At 39.3% G+C, this 17,191-nt stretch overlaps 2 protein-coding genes across 8 annotated transcripts in view; both read right to left on the bottom strand.

The window, feature by feature from the left end:
• Positions 1–250: 250 nt before the first annotated feature.
• On the bottom strand, positions 251–9,464 carry LOC146663576 (nucleolar transcription factor 1-like). Its single transcript, XM_085416398.1, has 15 exons — positions 9,193–9,464; positions 8,905–9,080; positions 8,645–8,722; positions 4,921–5,076; positions 4,764–4,828; positions 4,547–4,654; positions 3,913–4,051; positions 3,744–3,785; positions 3,586–3,654; positions 3,060–3,115; positions 2,772–2,961; positions 2,643–2,690; positions 2,494–2,565; positions 2,142–2,210; positions 251–2,045 (listed from the first exon to the last, which is right to left on the bottom strand). Exons 1-15 carry the CDS (start codon positions 9,224–9,226, stop codon positions 1,995–1,997), a joined length of 1,353 nt encoding a protein of 450 aa, XP_085272524.1. The 5' UTR covers positions 9,227–9,464; the 3' UTR covers positions 251–1,994.
• Positions 9,465–10,024: 560 nt separating this feature from the next.
• The window catches only part of slc4a1b (solute carrier family 4 member 1b (Diego blood group)), a 29,979-nt gene continuing 22,812 nt past the window's right edge, over positions 10,025–17,191 (bottom strand). For all 7 annotated transcript variants that reach the window (XM_085416394.1, XM_085416393.1, XM_085416396.1 and 4 more), the window contains 14 exons: positions 16,335–16,404; positions 16,166–16,208; positions 15,129–15,313; positions 14,284–14,488; positions 13,936–14,139; positions 13,699–13,847; positions 13,375–13,569; positions 12,719–12,967; positions 12,494–12,583; positions 12,004–12,170; positions 11,665–11,906; positions 11,374–11,543; positions 10,824–10,997; positions 10,025–10,731 (listed from right to left, as the gene is read on the bottom strand). In XM_085416394.1, the coding sequence (XP_085272520.1) occupies positions 10,651–10,731; positions 10,824–10,997; positions 11,374–11,543; positions 11,665–11,906; positions 12,004–12,170; positions 12,494–12,583; positions 12,719–12,967; positions 13,375–13,569; positions 13,699–13,847; positions 13,936–14,139; positions 14,284–14,488; positions 15,129–15,313; positions 16,166–16,208; positions 16,335–16,404 (2,224 nt within the window). In that variant the 3' untranslated portion in view covers positions 10,025–10,650. The remainder of the gene's footprint in view (positions 10,732–10,823; positions 10,998–11,373; positions 11,544–11,664; positions 11,907–12,003; positions 12,171–12,493; positions 12,584–12,718; positions 12,968–13,374; positions 13,570–13,698; positions 13,848–13,935; positions 14,140–14,283; positions 14,489–15,128; positions 15,314–16,165; positions 16,209–16,334; positions 16,405–17,191) is intronic.

Raw genomic sequence — 17,191 nt, 5'->3', positions numbered from 1 at the left:
CTAATGTAAAAAAAGTGGTTTATTTATATATGTTTATATAAAAATATATGTAGTGGCCTCTAGAGACAAAGCACATACAAATTCCAAAGCAGGTACAAATTCCAAAACACATTTCTAGCGTTAACTGAACTTCCAAGACAGAGCTACCATAGATCACTTAACACAAACACTGATATATATTCAAATAATAATAAAAAAAAAAAAGATTGTTTACCTGAAGCGGAAAAAAGTGAGAGAGAGAGGGTCAGAGAAAGAAAAAGAAAAAAAAACAACAACCCACGGCTCGCATCCTGCACGTCAAAGATCCGGCTCTAAGAGCCATTTCGTTCGCGACACATCACTACAACCGAGTGTTTACCTCCCAGGGCAGCATGTGACTGTGTTTCCCCCACGCCGCTTACCAAAGAGCTACACTGTGCCTTTATTTCACTTTTTTCCCCACCACCCCTCCTAGTTTTTGCCCGGTTATTTGAATTTTACAGCCAAGATTAAACAAATCTTTAGGCAGACTTACAGCATTTATCGCAAAAACACGTGGGACGTAATAAAAAAAAAAAAGGCCATCAAAAATCCAGAAAATCACACCATTTTATCTCAAATAGGTGTCTACTGATAATAAACCTCCCAGTCATGTTTGATAACAAGATGAACCTTCTTAACTGGGACGTCCCCCCCTTTTTTCTTTAATAGTCAAATGAAGATAAGCCTGTTTTCATTTTAGTAAGAAATACCTTTTGTCCTTTTTTTGCTAGTTATTTTTCCCCATTTCATACCAACCTATGGATCCATCCCGACTGAAATCCAAAGATTGTTACCAGACAGTATAATTGCTGGATTAACAGGATACAGGCAAATACAGACTATCAAGAACATACTACTACTACTACTACTACTAATAATAATAATAATAATAATAATAATAATAATCTTCAGCTTCCATTTATTCTTATTTTATTAACTTTGCAAATATAATTGTCTGTTTTGGTCCCACATTTCTTTTGTAGGGATCTAGCCACCCTAATTCACAATGGCTTCTCTATGAAACCACATGACACACACACACATATCATCACATTACAAAAATAGCTAAATATAGGTGCTGTCAGTATATTTATCTTTCTTTCAGCACCACCTCTGTGTGCAGCATAAACAGCATTCAAATGGACTATAAAACAGACCAGAAATTACAGGAGACACAGATTTGAGACACTGAATCCTGAATTCAAACCTGCAGGAAAAATCAGTATGTAACTGCAAAAAAGGTGGAAGTAGTACCAGAACTTCCACGGGTGAAGAAAAAAAAAAAAGCTAGTGAAACGATTTAAGCTGTTTTTAATCAGACTATACATTTAGAGACACAAGGCAGCTCAGTGGCCCAGTGGTTGGCACAGTACATCACAACATGAATGTTTAGGCTCGACTCCTCCGTGGTCAGCAAGAATCACCTCCAGATTTCTCCCACAGTCCAAAGACACACATTGTAGGCGAACTAGTGATTTTAAACTGGCAGTCGGCGTGAATACATCTGTATTAGCCCCATCACAGACAGGCAACATTCCCAAATGAAATTTATGGATCGACGATATGCACGGCGTTTTTACTCCCCAGTGTTCACTGAGAGTAAAGTTAAATAATTGGACACGTAAGTGCCAGGAGGCATTGCCAAGAAGGCTGCAAACTGGCAAAACTTCCTTCTGTAAGGAATCTGAAAACACCCCAGTGTGTTTTGTGTGTTTCATCATTTGAATGCATTAACTTGCAAAAAATGATTCACAACACAACAGACAGATTAAAATTCCAAGCATCGCTGCAGCGTCCATGTAAATATAAACCATCTTGCTTCAGTGTGGAAGTCAGAACAAACCCTTAGACGGTGAAGAATGTGAGGTTGTGAGGTTGTTGTCACCCACTCGAGGGCTTTTCCCTCTCTTCAAATTCAGAACAGCATCTGAATTTTCTGCATTTGGTTTTTCAGCTGTCCATCTCATCACCAATTAATACATGTCAAACATTATATCATCTTCTTCCTCCTCGTCGTCATCATCCTGCAGATTAACGGGGGACATTTCATATTTAGATGGACTGAATCATTTTTAATAACAAGGAACATGAAGGAAAAAAGGGTCTAATATTTCACAAACCTCATCAAAGTCCAGTATGTTGTCGTCTTCATCATCACTGCTGCTCTCGATGATTTCGTCTTCTGAGTCCTGCGTGACATACAAAAAAATTAGAAGAGTGCAGCTTAAAGAACATTTTCTTCATCATACAAATTATACTATTCCCATTATCACTTATTCTCATTCCCCCTGAATATACATTGCTATATTACATTGACTTCTCCGACATTTACCTGAAGCTCTTCAAGCATGATGTAAAAATGTGAGTCATAAGTAAACCCTGTGAATAACTTGACTGCATTCATATCACGAGCATGAACTTGAACATGTGGGTGTATTACTTGGCGCTTGCTGTATAAATATTCAGACTTACTGATGGCTGCTTCAAAAATAGTTCGTCCTTGTCAGAATATTTTGGTAAGGTGTCCTCAAGATATTTTAATTTCTGCAATAATGGATAGGAATGTTATTATATTAGAAAACAAAAGACAAAAACAGGAGACTGAATTTTGAGGTACTCACACGAGGGTTCTGTTTTTGATACTCATTCTGCTCATCTGGAGTCAGTGTCTTTAAAACAAAAGTGTGAAAATTTAAATACTAATTAAAACTTTAAAAAAAAATGAAAATTATAAATAAATATTTTCCTACCTTAAACCACTCCTGCAGCTCGATGGAGTATTTCCTCAGCTTTTCATTTACTTTTAATTGGTACCGGGACTTGTCCTTTATGGAGAGTTCATGCCATTTTTTGTTGGCCGCAGCAAAGCGGTCTTTTGCATTTGGGATTTTTTCTTTTAGAATTTTCATCTGATCCTGGCAGAAAGCCACGTTGACAGACCTATAAAAATAAATAAAATTAAAAATTGTCTTTCAGGATTTCATTTGTCGAGTTAAAATTAATCCTTGAAGGTGAGTGAGTTTGACAACTATGCTCACATGGATGGCATCTTGGGCTCGCCGGGTATTTTCTCCTTGGTTTTCCTTTTGAAAATCTGCAGATTTATAACAAACGTGTTGATTTCAATGCCACGCAGTTAATACTTACATGAATGAAAAGAGAGCTCAGAAAACAGAAAGCTCTTAGAGGCAATTGCCAACAGATAGCTGAAAAGGTGACAAATTCCAAATTCCCCAAAAGTATCAAAGAAAAATGTTTGTTCTGTTAAATGAAAGTGGCAAAGTGTTGGCACCTTAACAGGACAATGTGTCATTCCTTCACTCTGGTAGTGGATTTGAACCATGAATATTCTTGCATCAGTGCTGAACACAGGACCAAGCCATACTCAGCTAGCTCTCCTGCCCCTTTGGTCTTTTGCTTTTTCTTCCCAGTGGAAAGGAACCAACACTTTTGCACATGTCTGTACATTTGTTATTATTTATAATAAAGAGCAAAGCATGAGGTCCAAACGCCCTTCCAGATTAAACGAATTTTCCATTTACTTGCAATGAACAGTCCTCTCACCTTACGCTTTGTAGGCAAACTGATCTTTGTTTTGCGGAGGACCTTGTTCCGCTTCTCCTCATCTAAACTCTGAAGATGAGAATACAACATAAAGTCAGCATTCACACAAAGCCCGTGAGATTTGTTAGCAATGCTGCACCTATGATCTTAGAACTTACCATTAGATACGTATGCATCTCACTTTCATACCGCATCTTCAGCTGAAATGAATGAACTACATGTTCAACTCTGCTTCAAGACATTATTAACATAACCCAACAAGATCACCTTGATTTCAAAACTTTGTTTTGCATCACAAAATAAAAAAAGTAATTTATGCTGCTATACCTCTTTGGAGCGTGTGTTGTAGGCTTTTCTCTCCTTTTCACTTAAATTTCGCCACCTCTGGGACCACTCTTTTATGTAGGCTCTTGTTGGGACACTCATACTACCAATCAGCTCTTTGCAGAATAAATTGTAGCCACTTCTACAGATATACACACAGAAAACAAACAAACATGCTCAGTAGCCTCTTCACAGAAGACTAGATGTGATTTTAAACTACATTAAATCAAAGTTAGCATTAAACACAGGCCGCACAATCACACAGGCAGTCAGAAATGCAGTTTTCCAGCATGTTTGTTCAAGAAACTCAACACTTAGAACACCAACAACAAAATATTGTCTTAAACTAATGCACCATTACTGTGCCCATGTATAATCTTTATTCTTAATACGCTAAACATACGCACTGAACACAAACATAAAATTTGAATAGAAAACCAGAGCTATGCAATACACCAATTTCTGGTATCAATACCAAGTAAATAAAGGGCCTGTGTTGCAGAAACAAATACACATATCAAAACTTAACCTATAAAAGACAGCTTATGTAATGGAGAGAACTGATTAAATGTGCCATAGGCTATAAATAAAATGAACATGACAGTTGCCAAGCCAAGTGTGTGTATGTATGGCTTACATAGGTGGCTTGACAGGCAGACCCTCAAAGTCCTCCTCTGACTCACTGGTGCTTTCAGGGACCACCTTCTTCCTTTTGCTCTTCTGAAGGGATTTGCCATATTTTTCCCTGAAAGACAAAAACATTTGTTTGGCTTTCCCCCCCCTTCTTCTTGTACAGGCAGCCTACTGGGCCAATCCCACACATACACAGCTGGGAACGTATGTTTGTCTTTTACCTCAACTCCACCCTCTTATTCGTGAATTCTTTATATGCGTTCCTGTATTTCTCCAGATAAAATGCCTGAAAAAGTAAATAATTCATGACTTAAAATGTGAGCTTTTCTGACGATGGGAACAGGCAGTGTTGTAGTGACAGCTCCTGATATACTTTACCTTCTTTTTGTCAGGGAGCAGACTGAATTCTTTGCTTGCGATTTTCATCAAACCTGCACAGCTCATCCCTGGATTCTTCTTCTTAATCTTGGAAAAGACTTCCTTGTAATACCAGGTATTTACGGGCATGGGTCTCTTCGGGTACTCTGGATGGAGCTAATTTTTCGGAAATGTGAATACTCAGTAGAGGGCAAGTACAAGCAACAAAGGAATACACATTTAACGCTATGCACCTGACCAGCAGTGTGTAATCCATGTGGCCAAGGAGATACTGCCCAGAGCCATGGCATGTTCCAATGCTATAACAGTCAGCTGTTGTTCTGCAGTACACATACATGGCTTGCTGTGTAAACATTTCAAGCATAATCTTTTACTAGGTAAAAAATTAAATGGTACAAACGGTCTATTTGGCTGAAACAGTCTTTTTGGAACAGGAAGGGGACGTCCCCAAACTGTTCTTAAAAAGCTGGGACCATGAAATTGTGCAAATTGCTTTGGTATGCTAAAGCACTAAACTTTTCTGTCACTGAGATTAAGGGCCAGAGAACAACCCCACACTGAACGCCTAACCCAGACTCATCCATCAGATTGTCACACAGAGAAAAATGATTGCACTTGGTGGTGTGAGGCTTGGATGCAGCTGCTAAGCCATGGAAATGCACTCTTCAAAGCTCTCTACCCTCTTTTTTTGATCTAATCTGAATAAGAAGTTTGGAGATGTCTAGAGAGTGACTCTGCAAAAAAAATAAATAAATAATAGCGACAAAATTTCACAACTGCACTTGTTGCATGGGTGGCATCCTATCACAGAACCACACTGGAATTCACTGAGAGCTTTAAAGCAGCCCATTACTTTTGGATTTTGGTCCTGCGTAAGACTGAGGAGGCGCTTTTGATAAAAAACATTTTTTTTTTTTGTAAATAAAGCGATTCACATGACATTTAAAAGACAGCTTTCCACAGGCCATTTTTATTCACAAACTGGAGGTATAGAAATTGTTATGATTCTGTACCTACTAGAGATGGACCGATCCGATATTACGTATCGGTCCGATACTGACGTAAATTACTGGATCGGATATCGGAGAGAAATAAAAAATGTAATCCGATCCATTAAATATCAAAAAAGCACCTCACAAAACTTGCGACACAGCGTAACTCGGCTCATAACCGTAGCACGTCGGAGCAGTGTGCTCACGTGATAGAGCGGCTGTGTGTACCAGCATTTCATCTCCGAGGAAGTGATCCCAGAGAGAAGTAAAGCAAGTGTGTAAGTTCATCTCTAAATGTTTGTAAAGCATTCCCACGTTAAGCTTAACAACCGATATATGGAGCGACTTCCTCTTTTCTCTCCCTCCCTGTCCTGCTGCTATTAATCGTGAAACTGATTAATGATCAGCTGATCGGCATTTCTGTCTCGAGTCCGTCTCTCTTGTTTGTTTTTGGCCCACTTTGCACCAAAAAGAGGAAACCAGCGGCTGAACAACAGCAGCACGTTTAAGTTTGATAAGCTGTTGTTAGAATTTATTTAATATTACTTTCTACACCAGGATCTTTTTCTATGTAGCTGACAGCTGGTAACTGTGTAGGGGCGGATCTAGCAAAGTTTAGCCAGGGGGGCCGATAGGGCATGAACAGGGAAAAGGGGGCACAAAGACATACTTTTCTTTCTTATTCTCATTTAAAATGTCTAGCTTTTAATAAATAATTATCCGAAGCTTACACCCAGAGTTTTAATCTGATGTAAAATGTATATCAGTCCATTACTGTATACAGTAACTATTAAGTCTAATATACCCTAGTAAGCTATAGTACTTTTTCCTTTGGGAAGATACCATCTGTGCAGTGTGCAATTCTGTTGAAGAAAGATGTTGAATCTATTTAATTATTCTTGAAAAATAATTTATTTCTGTGCATTTTTTCCCCACACTGCATCAAATTAAAGTTGATTACGTCGAAAGCTAAATTGGCTAGTCATTCATATGTATATTAGGTTGTTACCTGGGAATTCTGGAGGGAGGGGAGTGGGGGTGTGTGATTGAGGGGGTGGGGGAGCTGCTAAAAGCTGTGAACTTCCTTTTGTGTTTCATCTTGATGCATTCTCAATCATCCAGGGAAATAAATCTCCAAAAGTCACCAACTTGGAGTGTTTCAGTTTGCCATCTTAGGGAGAAATCAACACACATGGGTGTATGTCCTTTGTTGCTGAGATTTATTGATAAAAACAGTACAAAAAACCAACCATTTGTACACATATTTACAAATAATAATAAAAAGTGAGTGAGTACATTTCAACATTTTCAGCAATCACTCACAATCCTGGCACTGCCATGGTATCTGTAGTCTGCATTTACCACATGTGTATCTGTAGCAGTGAACACATCGCACAGTGGCATGATTGTTCTTGCATTTGTGTTTGACCTGACACATGGCTCTTTTTCCAGGGCTAGGTGTGGAGGGTTGTGTCCAAAGCAACTGTTCTTTTCTTGCCTTCTTCGCAGCTACATGAGAGTGAGCCAACTCTCTTGCAAGCTCCACCAGGAAGTCCACCCGTCTTTCCTTCGTCCCGGTGCATGCTTGATACAGCACATGTGCATTCAGTGCTGCCATGTCGATCATGTTCGCTGCAATTTCCAGTGTGTGGGGATCATTTGTCACCAACTGCATCACGTGCTACAACCCTGGTCTACATATCACCGTTGATGAACAGCTTTTCCCATCAAAGACTCGGTGCTGTTTCCTGCAGTATATTGCAAGTAAACCTGACAAGTTTGGGATCAAGTTTTGGGTGGCTTGCGACCTAAAATCCAAGTACATTTGCAATGTCTTCCCATATCTTGGCAATGACCCCAATCGTCCCACTGGGGAGAGACTTTCTGAAAATGTAGTAATGAGGCTGATGGAACCATTCCTAGACAAGGGCAGAAATGTTACCACGGACAATTTTTTTCACATCGCTTTCACTCGCGCAAAAACTTCTTAGACGGTGTGTTGATTTCTCCCTAAGATGGCAAACTGAAACACTCCAAGTTGGTGACTTTTGGAGATTTATTTCCCTGGATGATTGAGAATGCATCAAGATGAAACATAAAAGGAAGTGCACAGCTTTTAGCAGCTCCCCCACCCCCTCAATCACACACCCCCACTCCCCTCCCTCCAGAATTCCCAGGTAACAACCTAATATACATATGAATGACTAGCCAATTTAGCTTCCACTTGGCTGAAGCTAAAGCTTAGCTAAAAGCCTACCAGCCATTTGGCTGCTCTCCAGGTTTTATAGGTAGAAAAGCCAAATGGCTGCTCTCTGGGAGTTTAAGTGTTTTAAGCATCATGAGGTGGAGGGTGGTTCCCTATTTTTTTTCGCTGGGAGTTTGCAACCCTATTAGTTAAGTTGCTTAATATTTCTACTAAGTACTCTTTAAAATACCAGAATAGGAAGGATGGAGTAGGTTTAAGGTCATTAGATTGATCAGTATTGCTGAACTATGAAATATTTTGGGTGCAGTGTATTTTTTACATACAGGTATAACAGAATAGCATTACTGTTGTTGTTTATTTAAACTTGAGTATGAACTTATACAAAATGCAGCACGATATTAAAACAAAAACAGTTTTATTGATTAAAAAACACACTATATCGGATTCATATCGGTATCGGCAGATATCCAAATTTATGATATCGGTATCGGACTTAAAGTGGTATCGTGCCATCTCTAGTACCTACCTTTGCGTTATTGAGGGGATCAGAAAGGACACTTTCAGCTTCCACAATGAGCTCTGTGAGGTTGCGAACCTTCCGCATCTGAGAAACAACAAGGATATGTACAGTGTAAATCATATATTTGCTCAAGTCTGGCTCTTAGCAGTGAAACAGGCAATGCTGAAGTGAAACTGAAGATTTGAACATCTGCTAAAGAATAGTTAGGGATACTGAACTAGTAAATGCAAGCTAAGTTACTAAGTTAAAGTTAGAATTTGACCCACCTTCTGAATAACCTCTTTCCACTTTTGTTTGCATTCCTCCGGAGAAAAAGGAGGGAAGGCCACTTTCTCCCAGTCTAGAGTTCTCTCTCCATGGGTATAACTGAGCTCTTTCTTGTCATCCAGGATGTTGGCTTTCATTGCAGCGAGAAGTTTCTGGAGGTTTTTCTTGCACCATCCTGCACACGTACAGAAAGCACAGTCAACCACGACAAAGGATCCAACGGCCATTAACGAGATGTGAGCTTGCAAAGGCACTCTCATGCTGGGAAGAAAACTGCATATACCCACCAGACTCTTCTGCATTCTTTCCAGCGAGGCTCATGTTTCAAACAGAGCTTGTTTCATTCACACAAGTCCTTGGATGTACCGGCTGCACACAAACTACCCAGACATTTAAACTAAACCACGTTATTCTGCGTGGCAAAGTTAGCTAGTTCGCTAAGCTATCAGACTGATCTAGCTTAAGTTAAAAAGTTTTTACTTTACTGCTGCTGCTCACCCAACAGTACGAAACAAGGCGTAAAACACACGCTGCTCTGTTGGGCAGGAAGTAAACGCGTGCCAACTAGCCAATGAAAAGTGACATTCTTCTTCTTCTACGGGTTTCCCCGCCCTTCTTCTTCGTCGTCTTCACGAATAATTGCACAAATTGGCGCAACACTGCCTTTATCTGGTGGATTGTTGATCAGACGGTAGATTAATGGGAACTCTTTTTTTTTTTGTCATTTTATACGATCACAAAAAATGAGTTACCCTAAACCATTTTGTAGCTTATAAATCAAATAAACTACAAAATGTTCTTTCAGCTGTTTCTTCTTAGTACCACTAATAAGATTTGCAAATCACTGCATTCTGTTTTTCCAGTTACATTTTACACAATTTTCAGATTTTCTTGAATTGGGGTTGTATCTCCTTCCGCTACAGCTAAAACACAAACATCCCAAACTTGAGCCGCTAACACTAATATAAATAAATATTAATACACAGCAGTACTTGGAGAATTGGCGACGCCTCCTTTTCTGGTGTCTCGGACAAAGTGTTTATCCGGAATTCAGAGAATCTAAAGAGAACTGTCTCCAGCAAAAGTTAATAACACTTAGTAAAAATGAAAGCGGAGAGGTTTTTTTTACAGAAGATAGTTTTTTAATTACAGAGATATGAAAAGAAGAAAGCCGAACACACAATATAATTACTTTATACACAATATTATATCTCTCCTCGTATTGCCACACACTCCTTTTTTCTTTCCAGCATAAGCTCTTCTATCATTCCAGCAACAGTGTATACACATCATTTATCATCATATATTACACAATATTCATACAGATTTTAGCTCTTAGATAATAACTTAAGCGTCCATTTTTTACATTCAGTGTGCAGTTGTTTGGGGAAAAAAACAAACTTTTATAGCTTTTATACCTACAATTTTACACTCAGCTTTCAAGCTCTCTGCTTCTGGACAAAAGGCACATGTAGAATTGCTTCTCTGACATCTTGCACATCCTTTTTTTCTCTTTTTTTGTAAAAACATGTAAATGAGAATATTTCCAGGTTCAGTTATGCAAATGATTTACCTGAGTGGCAGTTTACAACAGCTAAATTTACAGTTTAGCAGTTGGCTTTAACAGTTTTACAGGTATGTGGAAAACCCCCAACATTTTAAGTATTTTTGCGCTAAGAGAAAAAAAATTAAGCCACTTATAAAATAAATATCCATTCATTAAAAAAGTCTGTCATGAAAAACATCTACAATGGCATCTGAGATTCACAGTACACGTCCTTCCCAGGCTCCTCCTCAAATGTCACTTTGGCATCATCAGCATCCAACTGAAACACAAGCACAGAAAGAACCGTTTTAAACACACTGCAACACACATACCATCTAAAAAGGTCTGAACTTTCCACAGCGTTCAGCTTACGCATTTCATTTCCAGTTTGGTGAAGAGATGCCCGGTCATAAGCATGCGCAGAGGAATGGTGAGGATGAGAATGAAGGGAAGCGCCAGAGACATCTGACTGGACTTCACAAGCCACAAAACTCCTAGACACACAACCTGGATGGCCGTGTACAGGTGCATTCGTCCTGTGCTCACCTGTAACCAAGACAGACAGACGTCAGCCAAACACAAGTAACTGACGATTTTAAGTAGCTTTGGAAACCTGCCAACACATGCCTAATTCAAGGACAAATTAAAAGCATAATAAAATTTAAATCATAGAAATAGCCTTAGGTATATAAATGTGCATCTGGCAAATACCTCCCAGCAGTTTTACACAGAACATGATTTTATCACTACAGTCTCAAGCTGGGTAAAAATTAATAAATATAATAGGTAACACAGTAACATCTCATTGTGTTTAGTCTTGCAAAACCACAACTTCATTATTTTCCCCATGAGAAACCTTCTGTTTGCCCCGCTTATGCTAGCGCCATGGACCTCATGTATCATGCAGTGATGAGAAGCTTACTCTGGTAGCATAGGGTTCATTAGGATGGTATTTCTTTGGAATGAGAAGAAGCTGCACACGATCCCACAGCTGAATGCCATTTAACGACGTGATTCCCATGTAGAGGAAGATCCCAAACAAGGCTGCCATGGGAATCATCTTTAGGATGGGCTCCATGAGAACTGACAGACCTTGATACAAGCATACATTCAGATAAATGATAAAGGATCGTACACACACATCAGTTTGAATGCAAAGTATAAGTCTAGCAATGCTTTTGTAGACAGAACTGGGTGATTAGACAGCACCTACCAACAAGCAAGGCCACCACAATGCCGCTTATTCTCTGCTCCATCACTTTCTCTATCACCGGTTTTGGTCCTTTGCTCATGACAGTGAGAGCGTTGGCATGTGTGACAGACCGCACTGTGGCAGCGCTGAGCCACGGCACACCGAATATCGCGCTGAGGCCTCCCATGCCAACTAAAACCAGCAAGTCAAAGTGAAACCCGGAGCCTTTGACCATCTTCCTCTCAGGTTTACTCACTATCAGACTGTTTAGAGCCATAAAGAAGGGAGACGCTCATTAAAGTCATGAATTGTCACTTTTTCTATGGTTCGTGTCAGCTAATAAGACCAACGATGACTCACGTTGTGATCTGAGACTCCAGAAAGATGAGAATAAACACAAGCACGGCTGGGATGCAGGAAGCAAACATCAGCCACACAGGGAAAGGTTTGTGCTCTCCGAAAGGATTGATGAGCCAGCCTCTTTTTTCAGGATTGGACACCGTCAGACCTCTGGGAACGATTAGTTTCTATAAAGAAAAAAAACAACAACATTTTCAAATATGTTACACTGCAACATGTATAAAAAAGTTAATGGTTCGAGCTGCTTCCTAAATCCACTTTAAATTTTCCATGTAATTTTGTTACAATGTAAACATTAAATTTAATGGAATCTGGTCAAATTAAATTTAGTTAATTGGTAAACATTGAGTTTATACCAAGCTTCTTTTCCGTAAAGATGAATCATTTGAACAAATAAACCTTTGATTTTCATATATTTCGATGCATTTTACTTTAAATTATTGCTTCATGTTTATGAGTGTGCCTTTGTAGTTTGGAGTCACACGCTAACCTGAGTGTACGTATCCTGAACGTTGTAGTCCACAAGCGTCATGAGGACAATGGCAATAGGAACACCAAAGTCACCGATCAAACGCCTGATCTGTTAAACACACATCACCGACATCAAGTCTACTATTTGAATTTCATTTCATTTCATTTGGTTTCTTTTAATCCTATTATTTTAAAGTAAAGGTGACCTCATAAATGGAGTGAAACCTTCTGGGCATGAGCTCACCTTTCCAGGAAGGAATGTCCCGTTCTTGAACTGACGCAGGAAGTAAGCAATAAAGAAACAGCCCATCATGAGGCACATAGAGAGCAGGGCTGTGTTGGGGTAAGATGGCTTGATGGTGTTGACAATTAGAGTTTTGTTGCCGGTAGAATTGTCATACGTGACAATCTCTTCGACCTTTGGGTGCCAGGGATACTCGGCACTTGCATTCACGTGTTCGTAATTTAGAATTAGTGGATGCGCCTTGAAGATCTAAAGAAAAGTTCAAGAGCATAGGTGAAAATGACGGCTTATGTTCAACAAATAAATCGCAGATGAGAAATGTTTCAGATTTTATTACAACATGTGACACACACTTTTTAGCCACAATAAATAAAACCACTGAAAGATCAGTTGAACAGCACTGCACCAATGATGTAAAAAGTCATGTGTTAAATCCAATACTCTAGGCCTACAACCAATAAGACCAAAAGGACCTGATGCCAAACACCCAGTGCCAGACACCACAGGGTCCCCAGAGGTCTTGTTTCTTTGCCCCGGTAAGTCAGAGCTATTTTTGTGGAATGAGAGTAACTTGCGCAATATTTGGCTTGAAGTTTTAAAATTGTGGCTGATTGGTGTGTGTGTGTGTGTGTGTGTAATGAATAAAGATTGTTTACCCTCCCAAGTTTGGCAAAAGTTTCATAGATGAAAATGAGGGAGATGAGGATGGAGAAGATTTCCTGGGTGAATCGTGAAATGAAGCGAACCAGGAAGCTGCCCTCAAGGGCCACAATGATCACCACAATGACGACCAGCCACGCTCCCACCCAAACTCTCCCAACAATATACTCAATGCCCTGGGACTTGCAGAACTGAATGATGGAAATGAATGATGATTTGAATGTAGTATTAATGAATGAAAAAATATTAATTGAATTAAAAAAAGACAATAATGGAGTTGTAATGTTTGTTAGGGTTAATAAAAAGGCTTTTTAACTCACTGCATAGAAGGCCTCCTCAAATACCAACAGTGGACCAGAAAACCCAATAACCAGGACGGGCTGCGCGGCAACAAAGCAGAATATAATTCCCTGAATGCTGGTGGAAATGAGGAGCTCTGGCACACCCATCATGTTGTCCACCTTATAAGCTACAGGCAAAGATAAAAAAACAATTTATAGGATCTCCAAAAATACAAAAAACAGAAGAAAAAAAAATGGTACCACAGTCATACACACCCAGGAGGCCTCCAAATGTGATGGCAGGAGACAGGGCAGCAAAGTAGATGAAAATGATGGCAGCAAGGACCTGTGCGTTTAGAGCATCGGTGATGTCACTCTTGTAGTACTGGTAGCGCCTTTTTATGTCTCGAATCATCCCCCCAAACGGTCGACCAGTACGAGAAAGGGGATCTTCAATAGGAGGTCTGGAAACGATTGAATCTGGGGAAAATGTGAAATCTGAGCTTAAGCCACTATCAGATCCCAAATAGTTATCCAAATAAGAAACTAAAAGCTGGCAAACAAATAATCTGTTTATCTTATTAGTTAAAATGTCAGCCAACATGGTAAATGCGTATGACTCACCACTGCAAACTTTGGCGTTGTTGACGAGGTCATAGCTTTGCAGTTTGTCCTGTAGCAGTTTCTTCTGAAAGTTGATGACTGAGCTGAGCATCGCCTCACTCTTGATCTCGGTGGGTGGGATCACGATGCTGCAGTCCATGAACTTGGACACAGCGTTGATCAGCTCTCGAGCACTCTTTGCCTGAAGGGCTGTCTGATTAAACACCTAGCACAGATTGAGCAGAGACAGATATGAAATCTGAAGATTGCAGGATTCTTTCTTAAAAATGAATTTTCCAATAGAAACTGTTAATCAAATATTATTTCACGGGATGATAAATAAATAGAAAAAAATATTAAAACCTTTGTTCAATTAACTTTATTTAGTGTTGGCTCATTTAAATTGCATTTTGAACTTGGACTTGCAACCTGCAATAACTCCTTTTGCCACTTGGGGGCAGTGGAAACAATCTAAAACAAGATAAAGCCATCCATAGGCAATTGCCTCTGGATGTGCCTCGGTATAATTAAAGAAAAAAAGATAATTGTCGATGTCCTTTGATGTGACGGAGTAATACGTTTCCTGAAAAATGATACCACTGGTAATTGCCTGTTACAGTTGCAACAAAAAAACCTAGATTGGAATGAAATTGCTTTAGAGCACAAATGTGAGTAAAAAAAAGTCACAAAAGAGGAAAAATATTTCTTAAGCTTTCTGCTTTCTTCTCAGTAATGTCACCGTTAAGCCACATTAACCCTTGCTACTTTCTCTTTTGCTGAAAGAGCCTGAACAGAGAGCGAAGACTTGAATGCTGTTTTTGCACTGAGTAGTATTTTTTGTCTTTTAAAAGCCTCAGTCAACTCACTTTATTAGCCATTAGTGCTGCCATAGCACGCCCAGTCTCATAGTAGTCCATGTTGCTGCTGCTGGGGCCAATCAGAAGAAAGACAAAGCGTACAGGCTCTGGGGCTTCCAACGCTGAGTCCAGTGCTACTGCTTCCTTCAGACGCACAAAGACAGCTGTGGGCTTCTCCAGAAAATCCAGGGTTCCTGGTCAAAAGAGGACCCTGCATTAGTTAACTTGCGTTTAACTGCATATTAATCACAGATTTTTTTTTCATCTGTTCTAAATGTACCTTAACAGGACATTTTTCATGTTTCTTATATTCTTATGGACAAATCCATTTTCTTTATTCACATTTATGTTTATACTAAGGCCCAGAATATTCTCCAGAAGAACCTCAGAGATGCTGCATGGTCATAAAATACACCAAAAGTGTACTTAACCATGTACTCCCACACAATCTAACTGCCTGCAAGCTAAAGCCACCCATGTACTTATTCACTGTTGAAAGTTTTTTTTTTTTTCAATTTAGATTCTCAGCTGAAAGCTATCCAGCATGCTTTTCCTTTGGTGTGGGGGAGGAAGGCTCTCTGCATCAGCTGTGTGCTTGAGACTCAATGTACTATGGTGGTAACTTAGTTCAGATCAACTCAAATAACCTTGGTCCTATCAAGGAAACCATCTGGAAAAGCTTTAAAGCTGAACCTGCCATTCAGAATACCATTTCTTTATCCATTTGTTTACCATCCACAATGTCACTGCCAGGGATACTGAACTATGGGGGCGGGCCAAAGGTCACAGTCTATGCATGTGTGCATTAACTGCTTGGTTGTGCTGGAGGTTCCTCCCTCTTAAAAGAGAGTTCTTCCTTCTCACTCTTGCCGGTTGCTTGCTCATAGGTGTTTGTCTGATTTTTGTGGATTTCTCCCTAATATTGTTGCGCCTTGAGGTTGCTGTTGTTGTAATTTGACACTTTTTGCATTAGGTACACGTGTGCAGCAATCAGAATGTAAACACCAACACTGTACTCCACATCAAACATGAAAAAAGCAGCTTACCCACTAGCACCATGGAGGCCTCAACATGCTCAGATTCATCAGTCTAAGGTAAGGCAGAAAGGAAAAAAGACTTTTCTATTCAAGACTTTGTGCAACAGAACCAACTTTTAAACATGCTGCTTTTGTCAGTTATGCTTAAATAAATGATAATACCAGTGGGACAACTTACTCTCTCCTTGACAGAAAACTTTTGCAGGTCAGTCCCAGTCAACATTTGGCTTTCTGGGTCAGTTGTTTGGCTGAAATGAGAGCAGCACGTCACTGTCATTGTCTCTGTGACCCATAACTGAAACTACAGCGGCAAACTACAAACAGTAAACTATTCATTGGTAGTTCTCTGTTCATTGAATAGTTTACAAAAAAAAAGAAAAGAAAACAAGACTGAAAAGTGGTAGAAATGTCATATTTGATTGAAACTTTTTTTGTAATATTGTTAAGTTTATTTAGAAAAAACAGGAGTTTTCAAATGCACAAAATGACCTATTCAATATTTGAAAAACTTTAAGAGAAATTGCTAGAAATGTAATAAATGAGTCCTTAAGTTGAAATTTTGACATAATAACCTAACTGTGTTGACTTATGGATATCAAGAATGTTTTTTTCACATTGTATTTTGTTTATTCTGCACAAAAAATATCAAAGTATAAAAACAACAATCCATAGCTTTAAATGAATAAAGCTATGGTCCAGACCTATTTTGAGGTTGGGACCACAAGCTTTCTGACTTGTTACCCAGTGGGTGTTCTCACAATCAGAGGGTTTGTTATGCTTATTTTGTTATCTTTGTGATTTAACTCTCAGACTGCACCGCACAAAACAGTTATGACAGTGTCCATTGTCTGTGTATAATAAAGGATTCAACAGGCAGACAAAAGGGTTTGATGGTCAGGGATGATGATTCATAATTATAGTTTGGATTCCACAACAGCTACAATAGTGTCAACCACTCTGAGCAAGCTAATGCAGTCTTTTCCTTTTGGAGTCTTGGATAATAGCCGGCTGAATGCCTGAGTGTATTTCATTTGT

The sequence above is a fragment of the Rhamphochromis longiceps genome, linkage group LG8 (assembly GCF_057381845.1).
Source record: "Rhamphochromis longiceps isolate RC_006_pf linkage group LG8, R_longiceps_female_GT1.1, whole genome shotgun sequence".
NCBI lineage: Eukaryota > Metazoa > Chordata > Actinopteri > Cichliformes > Cichlidae > Rhamphochromis > Rhamphochromis longiceps.
This window is presented reverse-complemented; position numbering and strand designations above follow the sequence as displayed.

Coding starts and splice junctions, on each gene's coding strand:
- LOC146663576 (XM_085416398.1), bottom strand. CDS start 9,226: ATGAGCCTCGCTGGAAAGAATGCAGAAGAGTCTG. Junction 4,052..4,546: donor CTGCCTGTCAAGCCACCTAT/GTAAGCCATACA, acceptor GTATATCTGTAG/AAGTGGCTACAATTTATTCT. Junction 2,691..2,771: donor AGCTGCAGGAGTGGTTTAAG/GTAGGAAAATAT, acceptor TTTGTTTTAAAG/ACACTGACTCCAGATGAGCA.